The 15,914-nt window shown below is 67.9% G+C and overlaps 1 protein-coding gene across 1 annotated transcript in view; it reads left to right on the top strand.

The window, feature by feature from the left end:
• Nucleotides 1–7,523: 7,523 nt before the first annotated feature.
• The window catches only part of SKI (SKI proto-oncogene), a 51,761-nt gene continuing 43,370 nt past the window's right edge, over nt 7,524–15,914 (top strand). Inside the window, exon 1 of the mRNA XM_079776541.1 lies at nt 7,524–8,606. Coding sequence (XP_079632667.1) covers nt 7,638–8,606 — 969 coding nt within the window. The 5' untranslated portion in view covers nt 7,524–7,637. The remainder of the gene's footprint in view (nt 8,607–15,914) is intronic.

The following is a 15,914-nucleotide window of genomic DNA, read 5'->3' as shown; positions in this document are numbered from 1 at the left end:
CCACCTCCACCTCCACCTCCACCTCCATCTCCATTTCATCTCCATCTCCATCTCCATCTCCATACCTATATCCACATCCATATCCATATCCATATCCATATCTATATCTATACCTATCTATATCTATATCTATATCTATATCTATATCTATATCTATATCTATATCTATATCTATATCTATATCTATATCTATATCTATATCATCTATATCTATCTTTTATTGATTTCAGAGAGGAAGGGAGAGGGAGAGAGAGAAACATCAAGGATGCGAGAGAATCATGGATTAGCTGCCTCCTGCACGCCCCACACTGGGGATCAAGCCCTTAATCGGGGCCTGTGCCCTGACTGGGAATTGAACCCTGACCTCGTGGTTCATAGGTCAATGCTCAACCACTGAGCCCCTCGGCCGGGCTGTCCGCTGCTTCCTGTCTGATTCTCCTCCCGTTTCCAGGTGTGTTCTCGCTGTTTCCCCGGGAGGACAGTTCCTGACAAGGCGAGCTGCCTGGGCTCTCCCCCAGCACCCCACCCCCACCCTGCTCTCTCCGCCCACCCTCCAGGTGAGGCACTTCATCCTCTGGGCGTGCCGACTCCAGCTGCGTCAGCACGGTGCACTATTTCCCTGGAGTTGTTTGCTTGCTGCAGTTTCTGGTCGCCGGCTTCTCCCTGTGCCTGTGGCTGTCCCTCCCCGTCTCTCAGGCTCCCCTGACGCTTTGACCTGGTCGAAGGCATCGGCATCCTGTCTTCCTGTCACCCTGACCTCCGCCCTGGCCTGGCTGGCTGCTCCCCAGCTCCACCTCCAGGCCGAGCGCTGTCTCCACGTCTCCTCAGACCCCTTCCTAGACCCACAGCCCCTTCCCAGCTCGGGTTGTTGTGACGGAAGCTGGAAGCCCTGCACCGCCCCATCCCGCAGGTGTGAGGCGGCCCCACCCAGTGGCTGCTGCTCCCTCCCCCGCTCACCTGGGGCTCCGGTGCCCTCCTGCCTCCCGCACCTCGGAGCTCCCTCGCGCGCGTCTTCCCTGGCGGTGCAGAGGGGGTGCAGAGGGGGTGCAGAGGGGGTGCAGAGGGGGTGCAGAGGGGTGCAGAGGGGGTGCAGACGGGGTGCAGAGGGGTGCAGAGGGGTGCAGAGGGGGTACAGAGGGGGTGCAGAGGGGTGCAGAGGGGTGCAGAGGGGGTGCAGAGGGTGCAGAGGGTGCAGAGGGGTGCAGAGGGGGTGCAGAGGGTGCAGAGGGTGCAGAGGGGTGTAGAGGGGTGCAGAGGGGGTGCAGAGGGTGCAGAGGGTGCAGAGCGGTGCAGAGGGCCATGTGCTCTGGGCGCCTGGCGATGGCAGGGCAGATCCTCCCGCGGGCGTTGGAGTTGGAGTCACGGTGCGGGGGGGGGGGGGGGGGGGGGCTCCACGTGTCCCTGTGTCCGTCCGCTCTGCTCAGGCCTCGCCCGAGGGCCCGAGGGTAGGACTGCTGGAGCCCCTGCTGGGCTGCTCAGTGAGGCCGCCCACACCCCCACACCGGCCTGAGAGCTGGGGTCCGCCCTGGCTGGGGTGGCTCAGTGGAGAGAGCGCCGGCCTGCGGACTGAAGGGTCCCAGGTTCGATCCCCGGTCAGGGCACAGGCCCGGGTTGGGTTCCCCAGTGGGGGGCGTGCAGGAGGCAGCCAGCCAATGGTCTCTCTCACCACTGATGCTACTCTCTCTCTTCCTCTCCCTTCCTCTCTCAAATCAATAAAAATATATTTTAAAAAAGGCGTGTTTCCTATCTTCCCAGTTTCCAGCTTCCAGAAAAGCCGCAGGAACAGCGCAGGAGCGGCCCCACCCCAGGCGCCTGACCGGCGGCGGCGGCACGGGGTCCTGCGCCCCAGACGAGGGTCCCCGACCACACCGAGGCTTCCTGGGGGTCCCGTTAACCCCCTTGGGAGTGAGGCGATCCCGGGGCCGCACATGGCGCCGGGCCTTGCCGCCTGTTCAGTCCCCACGGGTCCAGAACATTCCGCGACCTTTCCCTGACTGCCGGCCTGACACTTTCCAGGTTCCGGCCCGTCCCGGACAAAGTCTCCCCCCCCCCCCCCCCCCCGTGTGGGCGTCTGAGGTGTCGTCCCGGGGAGAGGCCGGCTGTGCCTCCCTGGCAGGAGTGTGGTGGCCATGACGTGGGGGGCGGCGCCGAGGTGGACCCGGAGGCCGGGGACACCCACCCGACGGCCCCGTGACGGTGGCCCGGCCAGCGCCTCCCCGGGTGCCCGCGCTCCTTCCCTGCGGGAGCTCCTCTGAGCGATGCAAGAGCCCGGCCCTCACCAAACCCTCAGCGCGGGAACACATCCACTTCATTTTATTTTTATATTTCTGTATTGATGTCAGAGAGGAAGGGTGAGGGAGAGAGAGAGAGAAACATCCATGATGAGAGAGAATCGTGGATCGGCTGCCTCCTGCACGCCCCCTACTGGGGATCGAGCCCGCAACCTGGGCATGTGCCCTTGGCCGGAATCGAACCCGGGACCCTTCAGTCCTCAGGCCGACGCTCTGTCCACTGAGCCACACCGGCCAGGGCTGAATACACTTATTTTAATAAATATTCACCTATGTGTGGGCTTGTGGTTTCCTATTTTATTCCCTGGTTATGTTCAATGTTCTTTGATTTCCCCTGGGGCCCGGGGGCGGGGCGGGGGGCCTCGGTGTCCTTTGACCTGCCTGCCCTGCTGTGAGCCCTCGGTCCCTCCTGGCCCTGGGACCCGCCGTTTCTCTAAAGCACTCTGGTTCCTCTCTTTTTTTATTTATTTTTTAATCCTCACCCGAGGGTATGTTGTTTTTTTTTTTTAAAAAAAAAACTGATTTGAAAGAGAGAGAGGAAGGGAGAGAGAGAGAGAAAAGCATCGATCGGTTGCCTCCTGCACCTGCCCCAACCGGGGATCCCACAGCCTACGGATGTGCCCTGACTGGGAACCGAACCCGAAACCTCTCGGTGTGCGGGACGACGCCCCAACCAGCCGAGCCTGGTTCCTTCCAGCAGAGGATGGAACGTAGAAACCGAGACGCGGTTCTCGGTGGGCTGACCACGGGGTGTGGGGGAGCCGGCGCTCGGGCCTCTCTGGACACAGCTACCGACGAAGCGGAGGTTTGTACACCGTCCTCACCTGCAGCCGCTCCGCTTGCTCACAAACACTGAAGCGCATTCATGGCGAATCCAACCCGAACCACAGGGTCCCACACGGTCCCCGGGTGCGAATTCCCACCTCGGCCTCGAGGAACCGACGCTCCTCACCGGAGCTGTGCCCCCCGCTGTGCCCAGGACCCAGCTCCCCGGGCAGGAGGGTGCCAGGCTGCACACACACACGCCGGGCCTGCCCGCCCCCCCCCCCCGGCCCCACCCCGGCTGCGCTGCTGGGATGGCCTCGCAAGTCAACCGTCGGCTCCATCTTCGTGCTGAGGTTGCCTTTGGTAGAACCAAAAACAAAGGTCTTTTCTAAGCTGTTAAGATCATGTTACCTGAGAACATTTATTCAGATTCAAAGTTTTAAGACAATGTCTTTTAAAAAAATATGTCTTTATTGATGTCAGAGAGGAAGGGAGAGGGAGAGAGAGAAACATCGATGATGAGAGAGAATCATGGATCGGCTGCCTCCTGCACACCCCCCACTGGGGATCGAGCCTGCAACCCGGGCCTGTGCCCCGACCGGGAATCGAACCCTGACCTCCTGGGTCATAGGTCGACGCTCAACCACTGAGCCACGCCGGCCGAGCTTAAGACAGTATCTCAGCAGGTTCCTGACGATGGTTTGTGCCCGGCTGCGCCCAGTGCTTCCTCTGCTGCTCAAGGTGCAGGGAGCAGGGGCAGGTGGGAGCCCGGGGGCCAGAGCGCCCGCCCGGGGCCCGCTGTCCGCGGGGGACCCTCCGAGAAGCCTGCGGATCCAGGCCTCTCCGCCCATTTCTCCAGCTGGGACTTGGAGCTCCTGCGCAGGCCAGAGGCCCCGATCCTGGCCGCACCCTCATCTTGCAGTCCCTGCCCCCGCAGCCGCCTCAGGCCTGCAGGACCCGCTCCGTCCCCGCCGTGGGGTCCATCCTGTGCCCGTCGCCCGGGAGGAGGTGGAGAGAAGCTGGTTGGTCCCAGACTCCGGCTCATACCTGCGGGGGCTAAGCAGTGAGTGGGCACGGCATGACCAGCTGCCCACACCCATCCGCCAGGCAAAGGCAGGCCAGCAGGTGGGAGCGCCCCCACCAGGCTCGGGGCAGACAGGGCCTGGCCGGCTCCACGCAGACGCGCGGCCCTGGCTGGGTGGGAGGGCTTGGCTGCTCCGGGAACTTCAACACCTCCACTCCCACGGGGAGCAGAAGGTTCTGAGAGCAGCCACCCCCCACCCCCCACCCCCCACCCCCCACCCTGCATCTCAGGGCCCTTCACACCCGCCCCCAGCACCCCTCACACCCCCGCTGGCTTCACTCTGGATCCTGCGGCTGTGGGACGGTGCTGGCCCTCGGCCGGCTCTCCCTGCGGCCCCTTCCCGGAGCCCGGCAAAGGCGGGGGGCGCGGAGGGAAGGGCAGCAGGAGCCAGCACGGCCCGCTGCGGGGGGGGTAGTGCCCAGGCCCACAGAGCAGGAGGAACCCTCCTGCCAGGCGCTATGGCACAGTCTATGCAGACACCCTCTTGCAGGTACCGGTTGCCCGCTGTCCAGGGTTCCAGTCCACGGGGAAGGGACTGACGCTCTCAGGTGCAATACGAGTGTTTCTGGGCCAAGAGAGTGATTTCTGAAAAGTCCCTTCCTTTTCTTTGGCTTTTATTTACTGTTATGATTTTATTTTTTAGGGAGAGAGAAAGGGAGAGGGATAGAGAGATAGAAACATCGATGGGAGAGAAACATCACTGATAGGTTGCCTCCTGCATGGCCCCCCCGCACCCCCTCCCCAGGGATTGAGCCCGCAACCCGGGCATGTGCCCTGACCGGGAATGGAACCGTGACCTCCTGGTTCTTAGGTCGATGCTCAACCGCTGAGCCCCGCCGGCCTGGCCTCTTGGGTTTTAAATGCCCCTTTCCTAATCTCATATCCGCACCCAGAGAAGTCATGGGAGTGAGGACAGGATGGATCATCCCCAGGGCACAGGTTTGTCGGGGGGGTCGGGGGGGGTGGGGAGGGGCTCACGTCCACGGTGGGGAGCAGTCTGGTTTTCAAACATGGAGCCCTAAACCCTGAACCTCAGACCCCAGCTCCTCCCCGGGCGCCTTGCCTGGGTCTGCAGCCAGGAAGGTGTGTGGTCACCTGCCCGCCCACCCGAGCTACCTGCCTCTCCAGAAACCTGCCTGCACCTCAAGGTCTGCAGAGATGCCCGGCCAGCGCCCTGGGCAGGCGCTGCCCCCAGCAGCACTGGTTTGGGGCCAGTGCCAGCCTCCACTGGGGAGGTAGGAGCAGTAGGTGACACGCTGAAGGCCACCCAAGCTGAAGTGGGTGTGGTCCCAGGCCCCTCAACGCCCAGGCCCTCAACGCCCAGGCCCCTCAACGCCCAGGCTGGTGTGGGTGCCCTCACTGGTGTGGAGAAAAAGGTGCCACCATCCTCCCTCAGGTTGAAAACAGCCAGGACTGCTCCAGACTTCAAGTCCCCACCCCCAGGCCTCCTCTGGGGGCCACCCCGCCCACCTGTCCAAGTTCCCGTCCCTACTCCTCTGCCATCAGGTGCTTTGTCTGCCCCAGGACACAGCCAGTGTGGGGGACGGGCCACATCGGGGGGACTGCAGATGTGGCTCTCTGGCCTGGGAGGCTGCAGGGTAAGGGGCACGCAGGGTCCCCATTCCCGAGGACCCACCCTAGGCCTGGCCCTGGCCGCAGCCTGGCCAGCACGGGGCACAGCCCCCTGGGTGCAGGGCCATCCATCCCAGGCACAGCCCCTGCCCCTGGAGCCCGCTGTCCTGCGCGGGGGCAGCTGGGAGCCCAAGCTGCTGGCTAGCGGTCCTGCTGGCCGTGGGGGCGACCAGGGTGCAGGGTCAGGAGGTGGTGGGTGCTGCTCGGGTACATCCCTGGGGATGGGGGTGTATGCGGCACTGGCCAGAGGGGGGGGTCCTGGGACGTGTTGAATGATGCCTGTCTCCTGCCTGGGGTCTCGGGGTGTTTCTACCCTAACGTGTTAGTGACCCTGATTGTTCCGTGGCGTCCTTGTCCTAGGTCGGACCTTGGGTCCCACTGCGTGGGGTCCCGTCGTGTGGGGGACCCCGGGCCGTGTTCGCGGCGTCCCCGTCGTGAGTGGGGAGCTGGGTTGTGCGGTGTTGCAACCCCGTCATGGAAGGGGTCGCGGCGCGGTCCCGTCCCGCCCGCTTCCCCGCTGGTTTGCGGTTGTGGCGGGGCCGCAAGTGGGTTTCTGGGCCCCGGCGTCGGCGGCGGGACCGGAGCCCTCCCAGCCGCGCAGGAAGCGGCCTCGGCCGGAAAGGGGGCCCCCGGCGCCGCCGCCGCCCCCGCCGAGCGGCCTTCCGGAGGGCGGGGCCAAGCGGAGCCGAGCTGGGCCGAGTCCCAGGTGGGCGGAGCCTACAGGAGCCGAGCGGGGCCGAGTCCCAGGTGGGCGGGGCCTACAGGAGCCGAGCGGGGCCGAGTCCCAGGTGGGCGGGGCCTACACGAGCCGAGCGGGTCCGAGTCCCAGGTGGGCGGGGCCGAGCAGGGCCGAGTCCCAGGCGGACGGGGCCGAGTGTCCGGCGGACAGGCCCGAGCGCGGCCGAGCGGCCCCGGCGCGGGCGGGGGAGCGCGCGTTCCTGGAAGAGCCGGCCGTGGGGCGGTCGCATTCCTGGCCGGCGCTCGGCTGAGGCGGACGCGCGGCCCAGACGGCGCGCGGGGCGGGGCGGCGGCGCGGCGCGGGGCGGGGCGCGGGGCGGGGCGGCGGCGTGAGCTCAACGCCGGGCGCTCAGTCCGAGCCGGAGCGAGCCGCCGGGAGGATGTACGCCGATCCCCGCGCCGCCGCCGCCGCCGTCGCCGTGCTTTGAGGGCCGCCTCACAGGCGCTCCGCCGCCCCGGAAGCCGCGCTCGCGGGGGGCGGACGGGCGGGCCGCGGAGCCGGCGCGGGCGGCGGGGTGGGCGCGGGCAGGGCCGGGCCGGGGCGGCCGGCGGCGGGCGCGACGCGGCCGGCCAGCGCCGCCGGGACGAGCCGGGCGGGCGCCGCGCGGTGGGAGGAGCGGGGCGGCGGCGGCGCGCCGCGCGAGGACGGCCCGGCGGGCCCCGCGCCCGCGCCCCCGCTCCTCCCGGGCCCCTCGGCCTCGGCCACCGCGGCGATTCGCGCCTCGCGGCGCCGGCACCTGCCCGCGCGCCCCCCGCGTGCCCCGGGCCCGCGAGCGTTGGCGTTGGCGTTGGCGGCGCGCGCAGGGGCATGCCCCGCGCCTAGGGCCCGGGGGGCGCGCGGGGGGCGCGCGGGGGGCCCAGGCGGCGGGCGCGGCGCGGGGCGCGTGGATGTGGCGCCGGGCCCGGGCGGCGGCGGGCTCCAGCGGCGGGACCCCTTCGCCCCGCCCGCCTTCCCCTTCGCGCCCCCGGGCGAGGCCGAGGCCGCGGCCGTGATCGTCCGGGAGCCGGCGGCGGGGGGTGGCCGGGGCCGGGGCCGGGGCCGCCGCCGGGGCGCGCGGGGCGGCGGCGGGGGCCGCGGGGGCCCCGGCGCACGGGATCGGGAGCGGCCCGTGGAGTCGGAGCGCACCATGGAGGCGGCGGCGGGCGGCCGCGGCGGCTTCCAGCCGCACCCGGGGCTGCAGAAGACGCTGGAGCAGTTCCACCTGAGCTCCATGAGCTCGCTGGGCGGCCCGGCAGCCTTCTCGGCGCGCTGGGCGCAGGAGGCCTACAAGAAGGAGAGCGCCAAGGAAGCGGGCGCGGCCGCGGTGGCCGCGCCGGTCCCCGCCGCCGCCGAGCCGCCGCCCGTGCTGCACCTGCCCGCCATCCAGCCGCCGCCGCCCGTGCTGCCCGGGCCCTTCTTCATGCCGTCCGACCGCTCCACCGAGCGCTGCGAGACCGTCCTGGAGGGCGAGACCATCTCGTGCTTCGTGGTGGGCGGCGAGAAGCGCCTGTGCCTGCCGCAGATCCTCAACTCGGTGCTGCGTGACTTCTCGCTGCAGCAGATCAACTCGGTGTGCGACGAGCTGCACATCTACTGCTCGCGCTGCACGGCCGACCAGCTGGAGATCCTCAAAGTCATGGGCATCCTGCCCTTCTCGGCGCCCTCGTGCGGGCTCATCACCAAGACGGACGCGGAGCGCCTGTGCAACGCGCTGCTCTACGGAGGCGCCTACCCGCCGCCCTGCAAGAAGGAGCTGGCCGCCAGCCTGGCGCTGGGCCTGGAGCTGCGCGAGCGCAGCGTGCGCGTGTACCACGAGTGCTTCGGCAAGTGCAAGGGGCTGCTGGTGCCCGAGCTCTACAGCAGCCCGAGCGCCGCCTGCATCCAGTGCCTCGACTGCCGCCTCATGTACCCGCCGCACAAGTTCGTGGTGCACTCGCACAAGGCCCTGGAGAACCGGACCTGCCACTGGGGCTTCGACTCCGCCAACTGGCGGGCCTACATCTTGCTGAGCCAGGACTACACGGGCAAGGAGGAGCAGGCCCGCCTGGGCCGCTGCCTGGACGACGTGAAGGAGAAGTTCGACTACGGCAACAAGTACAAGCGGAGGGTGCCCCTGGTGAGTGTCCCCACCGGCCTCGGGGGAGGGAGCGGGAGGGGCGGGGCTGGGGGAGGGTGGGGGCCTCCTCGGGCAGGGGCCCTGTCTCTGCAGGCTGAGACCTGTGCGCGGCCTCCCCCACGGCTCAGGGTTTTGCTTTGTTTGAAGGAGAGTCAGGTTAGCTTTGGAGTCCCCGGGAGGGTCCTGTGGCCGGGGAGGCCGGCCCCCTCCTGCCTGACCCCTAGGACTAGCCAGCCGGCCTGGCACGGAGGGCCCGGCCGGGTGGGTGGAGAAGCCCTCTGGCCCGGCAGTTGCCCAGAAGGGCCGGGAAGGGCAGGCCTCAGGCCTCGGGACGCTCCTGCCCAGAGTCCTGGGAAGTTAGACCTGGGCTGGGCCCAGGCTGGAGCCGTAGCCAAGGCCTGCCTTCCTCTGGGCACCTCAGGAAGTGTCCAGACCAGGTGGGGGCAAAGGGCACTGCCATCACCACGTAGTTCCCAGGCTCGCAGACCGAGGTGCCGGCCCGCAGTCCCCGCAGACGGGACTTGGCCCGGCAGAGCCTCTCTGTGCGCGCCTGGAAGTCCCGGGAAACGCTAAAAGACAGAGCCCGTGCCCTGGCGCCCTGGCAGGGGGCCGAGACTTGGGGACTCCAGCTCTGTCTCCCTGGGCCTTCCAGGGAGTGAACCCCGAGTCCGTGTGAGGGTGCGGGCTCAGCAGCGGGCACCCAGGGCCGGGAGCTCGAGTGGCCTGTGGCTTGCAGTTTGTTTGGGAGGCGCCCACGTCCCTCTCCCTCTGCCTCCAACGCTGGAGGGCACCGAGGGCAGGGAGGCCAGGCCGGCGCTGTTGTGTGCCTGGCCGGGGACATAGGTGGTCTGGCCCCTCCCGGGACCGCTGGGCACGGAACGCAGTCACCGAGGTCCTCACCGGCTTCTCTCGGCCTCGGCCCCCTCCCCACGAATCTGCAACTTTGCTTTTACATTTCCAGGCTTATTAAACCGCGCACAGAATGCTGCCCTGGCTCAGCTATTCTTGGAGGCCTAATTAATTCAGCTATTGCATCAAACTTCTTTTTCTGAATCTGTGAATAGAGGCTCCCGCCCGATTTTCTCTGGGCGCCCCTCCAGCGGAATGTCAGTCTTGGGGAGCGGAGGAGGGGCTGGGGAAAATGAGGGCCTGTCGCCTGTGCTTAGAGGGGGCCGCCGCATGTGTGCGTGCGTGCGTGTGTGTGTGTGTGTGTGTGTGTGCGCGTGTGCTCGCCTGTGTGTGCGTGTGCTTGCCTGTGTGTGTGTGCTCGCCTGTATATGTGTGCATGTGCTCGCTTGTGTGTGTGTGCTCGCCTGTGCGTGTGCTCGCCTGTGTGTGCGTGTGTGTGTGCTCGCCTGTGTGCGCGCGTGCGCTCGCCTGTGTGTGCGTGTGTGTGCGCTCGCCTGTGTGCGCGCGTGTGCTCGCCTGTGTGTGCGTGTGCTCGCCTGTGTGCGTGTGCTTGCCTGTGCGTGTGTGTGCTCGCCTGTATGTGTGTGCATGTGCTCGCTTGTGTGTGTGTGTGTGCTCGCCTGTGCGTGTGCGTGTGCTCGCCTGTGTGTGTGTGTGCGCGCGCGCGCGCGTGCGCAGCGGCGTTTCTGCCCTTGCAGACCAGTGCCCAGGTGGCGGCTGTTTGCAGACGGCGGGTTTGCCATGGGGCAGCGGGGGTGCTGGTGGGAAGGCTGCCGCAGGGCCCTTCGTTTGAGACGGACTTGGCTCTGGGAGGCATGCTGGGCCCTCCCTGGAACTGGGAGCCTTTCCAGTTTGGGGTGGCTGCACCCTGGACAGCCAGCGTGGCCTGAGGGGGCCCGTGTGCAGGACGGGTGGGTTCTGGCCGCCTGGGGCGGGCGGGCGGGCGGGCGAGGCCACGGCAGGTCCCTCACCTTCAGAGTGGACAGCAGAGGGTGTTGTCTGGCAGGGCGTGTCTGCATCTGTGTTTGTGTCCGAATCTGGGTCATGTGTGTGTTTGCGGTCTCCTGCCGTCCTGGGGTTGCCTCTGTCACAGCCGCGGCCGGCCTGGTGCCCGCGGCCGGCCCTGCACCCCGTGCGGCGTCCTTAGGCTCAGGGAAGGCGCGGCTGGGGGAGAGGAGCCACAGCCCAGTGGTCGGAGCACACTTCCACTCTGGCCATCCCGGCAGATGGTCAGCGCTGCCCCTTCTGCCTCAGTGGCCTCCCCACAGCCGCTCAGAAACCGCGTGGACGGATCTAAAAGAACTTCCCAAGCGGTCGGCCTCCGGGCCTCAGTGGCAGCCCAGCCCTGTCCTCAGTGGCCTGGGCCCGAGGTCTGGCCGTCTGTCCCCCGTCTCTGCCGGCTGCACTCCCAGGGGCTCCTGCCTGCCCTCCTGCTGCCCCCCACAACCACCCCTCACCCCGCCTCTGGGCTCTTCCTGCCAGCCTTGCCCGCTTGCCCTGCTGCCTTGGCTCTGATGGCACCGTTGGAGTCCTGGGGTGTGTGGTCCCCTTTAAATCTTCCCAGCACAGCCGTGCCTACATGCCAGAGGCACCACGTGAGGGGAGGGTCTCGGCCTCAGGGTGGGGGACCCACAGCTGCCCAGACTGTTTGCTCTGGAAGCAGCCGCCTGGGAGGACCCCTCCCAGCGCCTGCCCAGCTCCGCTCGCTCCTCCCACTCGCCGCCGGACCGGCGTGCACAGGCCGCGTTTTGATTCCTTCGCTTCCTTTGTAGCTCGTTGTAATGTTTCTGACGTGCCGAGGATGAGGACAGGAGGCAACAAAGACGGGGCTCTCTGGGGGGGACGGGGCTCCCCTGGGGCGGAGGGTTCTGCGAGGAGCAAGTGCGTCCCGGGTGTTGGCGGCGAGGTGTCGCCAGGTCTGCCAGACGGACACCCAGTCGGCGCTTCTGTGCCATGGGCGGTGGGAGGGGCTGGCGACCTTCCTGGCGTTTCCAGGCCCCGCCGCCTGCGCTCGCCCTTCGCCTGCGGCCTAGCCGTGGGGGCTGGTGGTTCCTGTGGTTGCCCGGGTGGCACCGGGCGTGGGGCGGGTGCCAGCTCCGGACCTGGAAACCCTGCGAGGGCGGCATCGCGGGCAGGCTGGCGGCTTCCTCGGTGACGCCTCTGCTGTAACGGGTCCCAGCGAGAGGGCCCTGGGCCGTCGCCCCCGCCTGCTGTCCGGGGCGTCCACAGCGCGTAGCTGGGTGGGAACCGCACGGGCCCTCGCTGGCCGTGTGACCCTGAGCGCGTTGTGGAGCCTCAGTTTCCTCACGTGTCACACGGGACGTCGGACGCAGTGGCAGCTGATTCCCCTCGGTGTGGAGGTGTCGGTGTCCCCGGGGCGGAGACGTGTCGTTTGCTGCTGGGAACACGGCACAGAGCTGAGGGCCCGCCGCTCGGCCCCCCGCTCGGCCCAGGGGCTCTGCCTCCCCGGGCTTGTCCAGTGGCGTCTGGGCCACGTCGGGCTGGTCTTAGCGGCGCAGGTGCCGTCGTAGAGGAGACGCTGGCGCTTGGGTGTGGCGAGCCGCTGCCCCTCCTGCTGGGGACCCGGTGCTGCCCCTTCGGGGGACGCCAGGGCGGTGCGCTGCGTGCGTCCCCGGGGCCCAGCCGGGCTCCTCGGAAGTGCTGCCCCTCTGCCCCTCTGTCCGACACCGAGTTCCAGGAGGGCTCCTCCCTGCGGGGTGGCCCTGGCGTGTGGCTGACGCGTGTTCGGCCGGCCGGCCCACTGGCCCACGGGTTGTGGCGGGAGCGCCCACGGCTGGACGGTCTGTCCGAGTGGACGCTGTTCTCCCTGCACCGTGACCGCGTTCCCCTGGCGCTCCCTCAGGCAGAGACCGGGCGGCCGGCAGCCTTGAGCAGCCTGGCGTCTCGGGATCCCTGTTGGGGGGTGACTGCGGCTCTGAGGTGGAGGCAGGGGGTGCGGTGGGGCCTGTGGGCCTCTGAGCTAGAATTCCCACGGGAAGGGGGTCCCATCAGGTGGAGCCGCTCCGGCCAGCGCCCCCTCCAGGAGCCCCCCAGGGCCGCCGGGGCTGGCAGATCTCGCGGGCCCACTGTCCCGTGTTCCCGTGGTTTGCTGTTCTTGTGGGGTTCTGTGATTTCCTGGTTCCAGACCGTTGGCTGAGCAGGTGGGGGTGCCATCGCGGGTGATGCTTTGAGGGGAGGCTCCTGGCCCCCCCCCCCCCCCCATGCAGAAGGATGGGTCTGTGCGTCAGTTTGGACATTAGGGTAAAGGCTGCGGGGTGTCTTCTCAAACGGGAACAGCGGCTGGTCTGCCCTGCACCCTGTCATTGGCCGTGGAGCAGGGGCAGGGGGCTGTCCGGTGTCCGTCTGTCTGCCGCGAGCAGCCCCGTCCGGGTGGTTCTCCAGGAATGGCCCATCTCCCGGGTCCAGCACCTCCCTTGGAGCTGGGCCGGGCCCCTTGCCTTCTGGGGTTTCCCTGGTGTGGGCATCTCGCTGGGGCAGCAGGTCACTGAGCGGCCCTCACCTCTGTCCCTGCCGCCCTGGGGCCCGGAGCGGAGCGTTGAGAGGAGGGGCGCTGCCTGGCCGGCGTGGGCTGTGCCGTCGGTGCGGGGGGTCGGCTGAGGCGGACGGGACGGGCAGGGAGGAAGCGTGACCCCAGCTCCACACCAGCCACCAGGCGCTTCCGGGCCGCACCAGGGCGTCCGCGGGAGGCGTCCGTGCCAGCGGCGGCGGCGACTGCGGCCGGAGACTGTTACACAAGCAGCAATAATGTGGCTCTTTCTAAGGATTGCGAAAGCGAGGGAGGGCTTCTCGCTGGAGGAATTATGCAAGTCTCAACTGAAACGTTTTTTAAAAGTTTCTTTGTTTTGAGTCAAAATACAGAGGCTGGATTATTTCCTTAAGATCAGTGAGAGCTGGAGGAGGAGACCCGTCCCTCCTTCCTGAGGCCCTCCCCGCCTGCTGGCAGCCACCAGGCCCGCGGCGGGCGGCACGTTGGGATGGCGGCCGGGCAGTGAGATGGTGGATGGGCACGCCTTGTGCTTATGAACCGGCTCAGACGCGGGGGGCGGGCCAGACTCGCCGAAGGAACAGGAAGTCGTTGCTCGGGAGCGTGTGGGGGGTGTGTCTGGCCGGCTGTTCGTGGGAACGGGGTGGCCCCGGCCCCCCCAGCCTCCCGCCTGAACTCGGGGGGCGGGGCCCCAGGAAGACCCGGTGGGGCTCGTTCAGGTGACGTCTGCTCAGGAAGCACCTGGCGGCCGGGTGGGCAAGGCGTGGGGCCGCTGAGGAAGGAGGACGGGGCTCTCCAGGAGCCTGCCCTCCGAGCGGCCGGCCCCGCGGCCGTTGGCTGCGCCAGGCTGGCTGTCTCTCAGGCGGCGTTGCGGGGACCCCGGCGAGGAGGGGCCAAGTGAGGTTCTGGGGTCCCCCAGCGCTGGGCGTCACCCCCACGTGTGTCTGCTTACTGGCTGGAATGAAGGGCCCAGCCCTGGCCGGTTTGGCTCGGTGGATAGAGCGTCCGCGTGAGCACGGAAGGGTCCGGGTTTGATTCCGGTCAGAGGCGCCTACCTCCGTGGCAGGCTCTGGCACGAGGCAACCAGCCCCTGTCTCTCACGTCGATGTTCCTGTCTCTCCCTCCGTCTCCCACTCTCTCTAGAAACCAGTGGGAAAACGCCCTCAGCGAGGATTAACAACAACAGAAAAATTAAAATGAGGGGCCCAGACTCTGGCACGAATGTTAAAGGAAGTGGTGCGAACCGGAGGGATGGGGCCCCTGCTGGGCGGAGGGAGCCCCCTTGCTGGGCATCCAGGGCCCGTGAGTGGGCGTTTTGAGGGGAGGGGTCATCTTGGCCCGAACGCGGGGCATTTGCGTCTTCCCTGTGTTACTGTGTGACTTAAAGATTCACGGGGCCGTCACTGCTCGAGTTTGGAGTCGTCGATAGGCATTCAGGCAGCCGCGGTGTGACTGGGCGCCAGCCCGCTGTGGTCTGGTTCTCCGATGGTGCGCTGTGGCTGTGGGGGGCTTGGTCACAGCTGGGCCCCTAGTTCCGGGCCCCGCTGTTATACCCATCGAGGGGCTCACGGAGGCATGAAGTCGTTGGGGTCTGTTAGCAGCTCTGCTCTCGACGGCTGGAGAGGGGAGGGGCGGGGCGGAGAGCCTTTCTCGGGGTGCAGTGGGGGTGTTTGGCAGGTGGCTTGTCCTGCCCTGTTTGAGTTTTGGAGAAGGTGGCTCGCTCAGGTCTGTCTGTGTGGGGCACCTGGAGGAGCCCGGGGCCACGCCGACGGGGCACCCGACACCCGCCTGCCGCCCGCTGCCCGCTGAGGGACAGCGCCCCCGCCGTGGCCCTGCCCGGCCAGCCTGCGAGGTGCCCGCCCTGGCTCGGCTTCCCCCGGGACGCTGGCTGGGTCTTTGGAAAGGAACATTTTCCGTTGAAAGTAGGCTTCCTGCTTGCTGCGGAGAAATGGGGCGGCGGGCAGGGCGGCAGCGGAGGGAGGTCGCTCGGGGCACAGGCAGGGGCGGCGCAGCGGGCACCTGGTCGGGCTCATTCTGCCCCGAGGGTGGGCGAGGTGCGGCTGGTCTGAACCCACGTGTGAGGGGGTGAGTCACCGATGGCAGCTGAGCTGTGCACCCCCAGCCCCAGGGTGAGACCCCGTGTGTGGGTGGCACCAAGGAACCGGGCTGACGTGCCAGAAGCAGTCAAGTGGGGGGGACACGCATGTTGGGGACCCTCACCGGGTGCGGGTTGTCCGCGTGCCCTCATCGCTCTTCCTCTGCCCAGCAGGAGCTGTCGGCCGCTGGGTGTGACGTGGTGTCTGGGGAGGGGTCTGGAGCGATGGTCTCTGGTCCCCCACTTTTCCCAGCTGGGCGGGGGCTCCCCCAGGCCTCCCCCGGCCACGCACTCTGAGCCGCTCGCTGGGGGAAGGAGCCCGTTTCCGGAGGCTGAGGCCCGGTCTCGCCTCACGTGCAGTGACCCTGGGTCCGGAACGGCCCCAGTCCCGTACAGCCCATGTCCTGGGATGGGTGCGCCCCCCCCCCCCCCCCCGGCACTGACAGGCACCAGGGACCCCCCACGCGACCACGGTGCCTGGGTGAACCTCTAGTCGGGGGCTGGCGCCACCATCTCCCCGGGGAGCGTGCCAGCTCCTCCTGCTGGGCCCAGCCTGTTTGCCGTCGCCGTGGCGCTGGCTGTCCCCATCCCAGCCCGTGGCGCTGTTTTGCAGCTCGGGCCTGTGTGACGGGGGGGCTGGTGCCAGGCCGTCTCCTCCCCCACCTGTGGGTCCTCGCTTCCCCGTCTCCGTCTGTGCAGAGCTGGGGCGCGTGTGGCCCTCCGCGGGGAAATGCCAATTCCCTGGACCGTGGGTGGCAGCGCGGTGGGTGCTGTGCTGAGAACCACGTGGAAGCCCCTG

Source organism: Cnephaeus nilssonii, assembly GCF_951640355.1.
Source record: "Cnephaeus nilssonii genome assembly, chromosome: 7".
In the NCBI taxonomy this organism is placed as follows: Eukaryota; Metazoa; Chordata; class Mammalia; order Chiroptera; family Vespertilionidae; genus Cnephaeus; species Cnephaeus nilssonii.
This window is presented reverse-complemented; position numbering and strand designations above follow the sequence as displayed.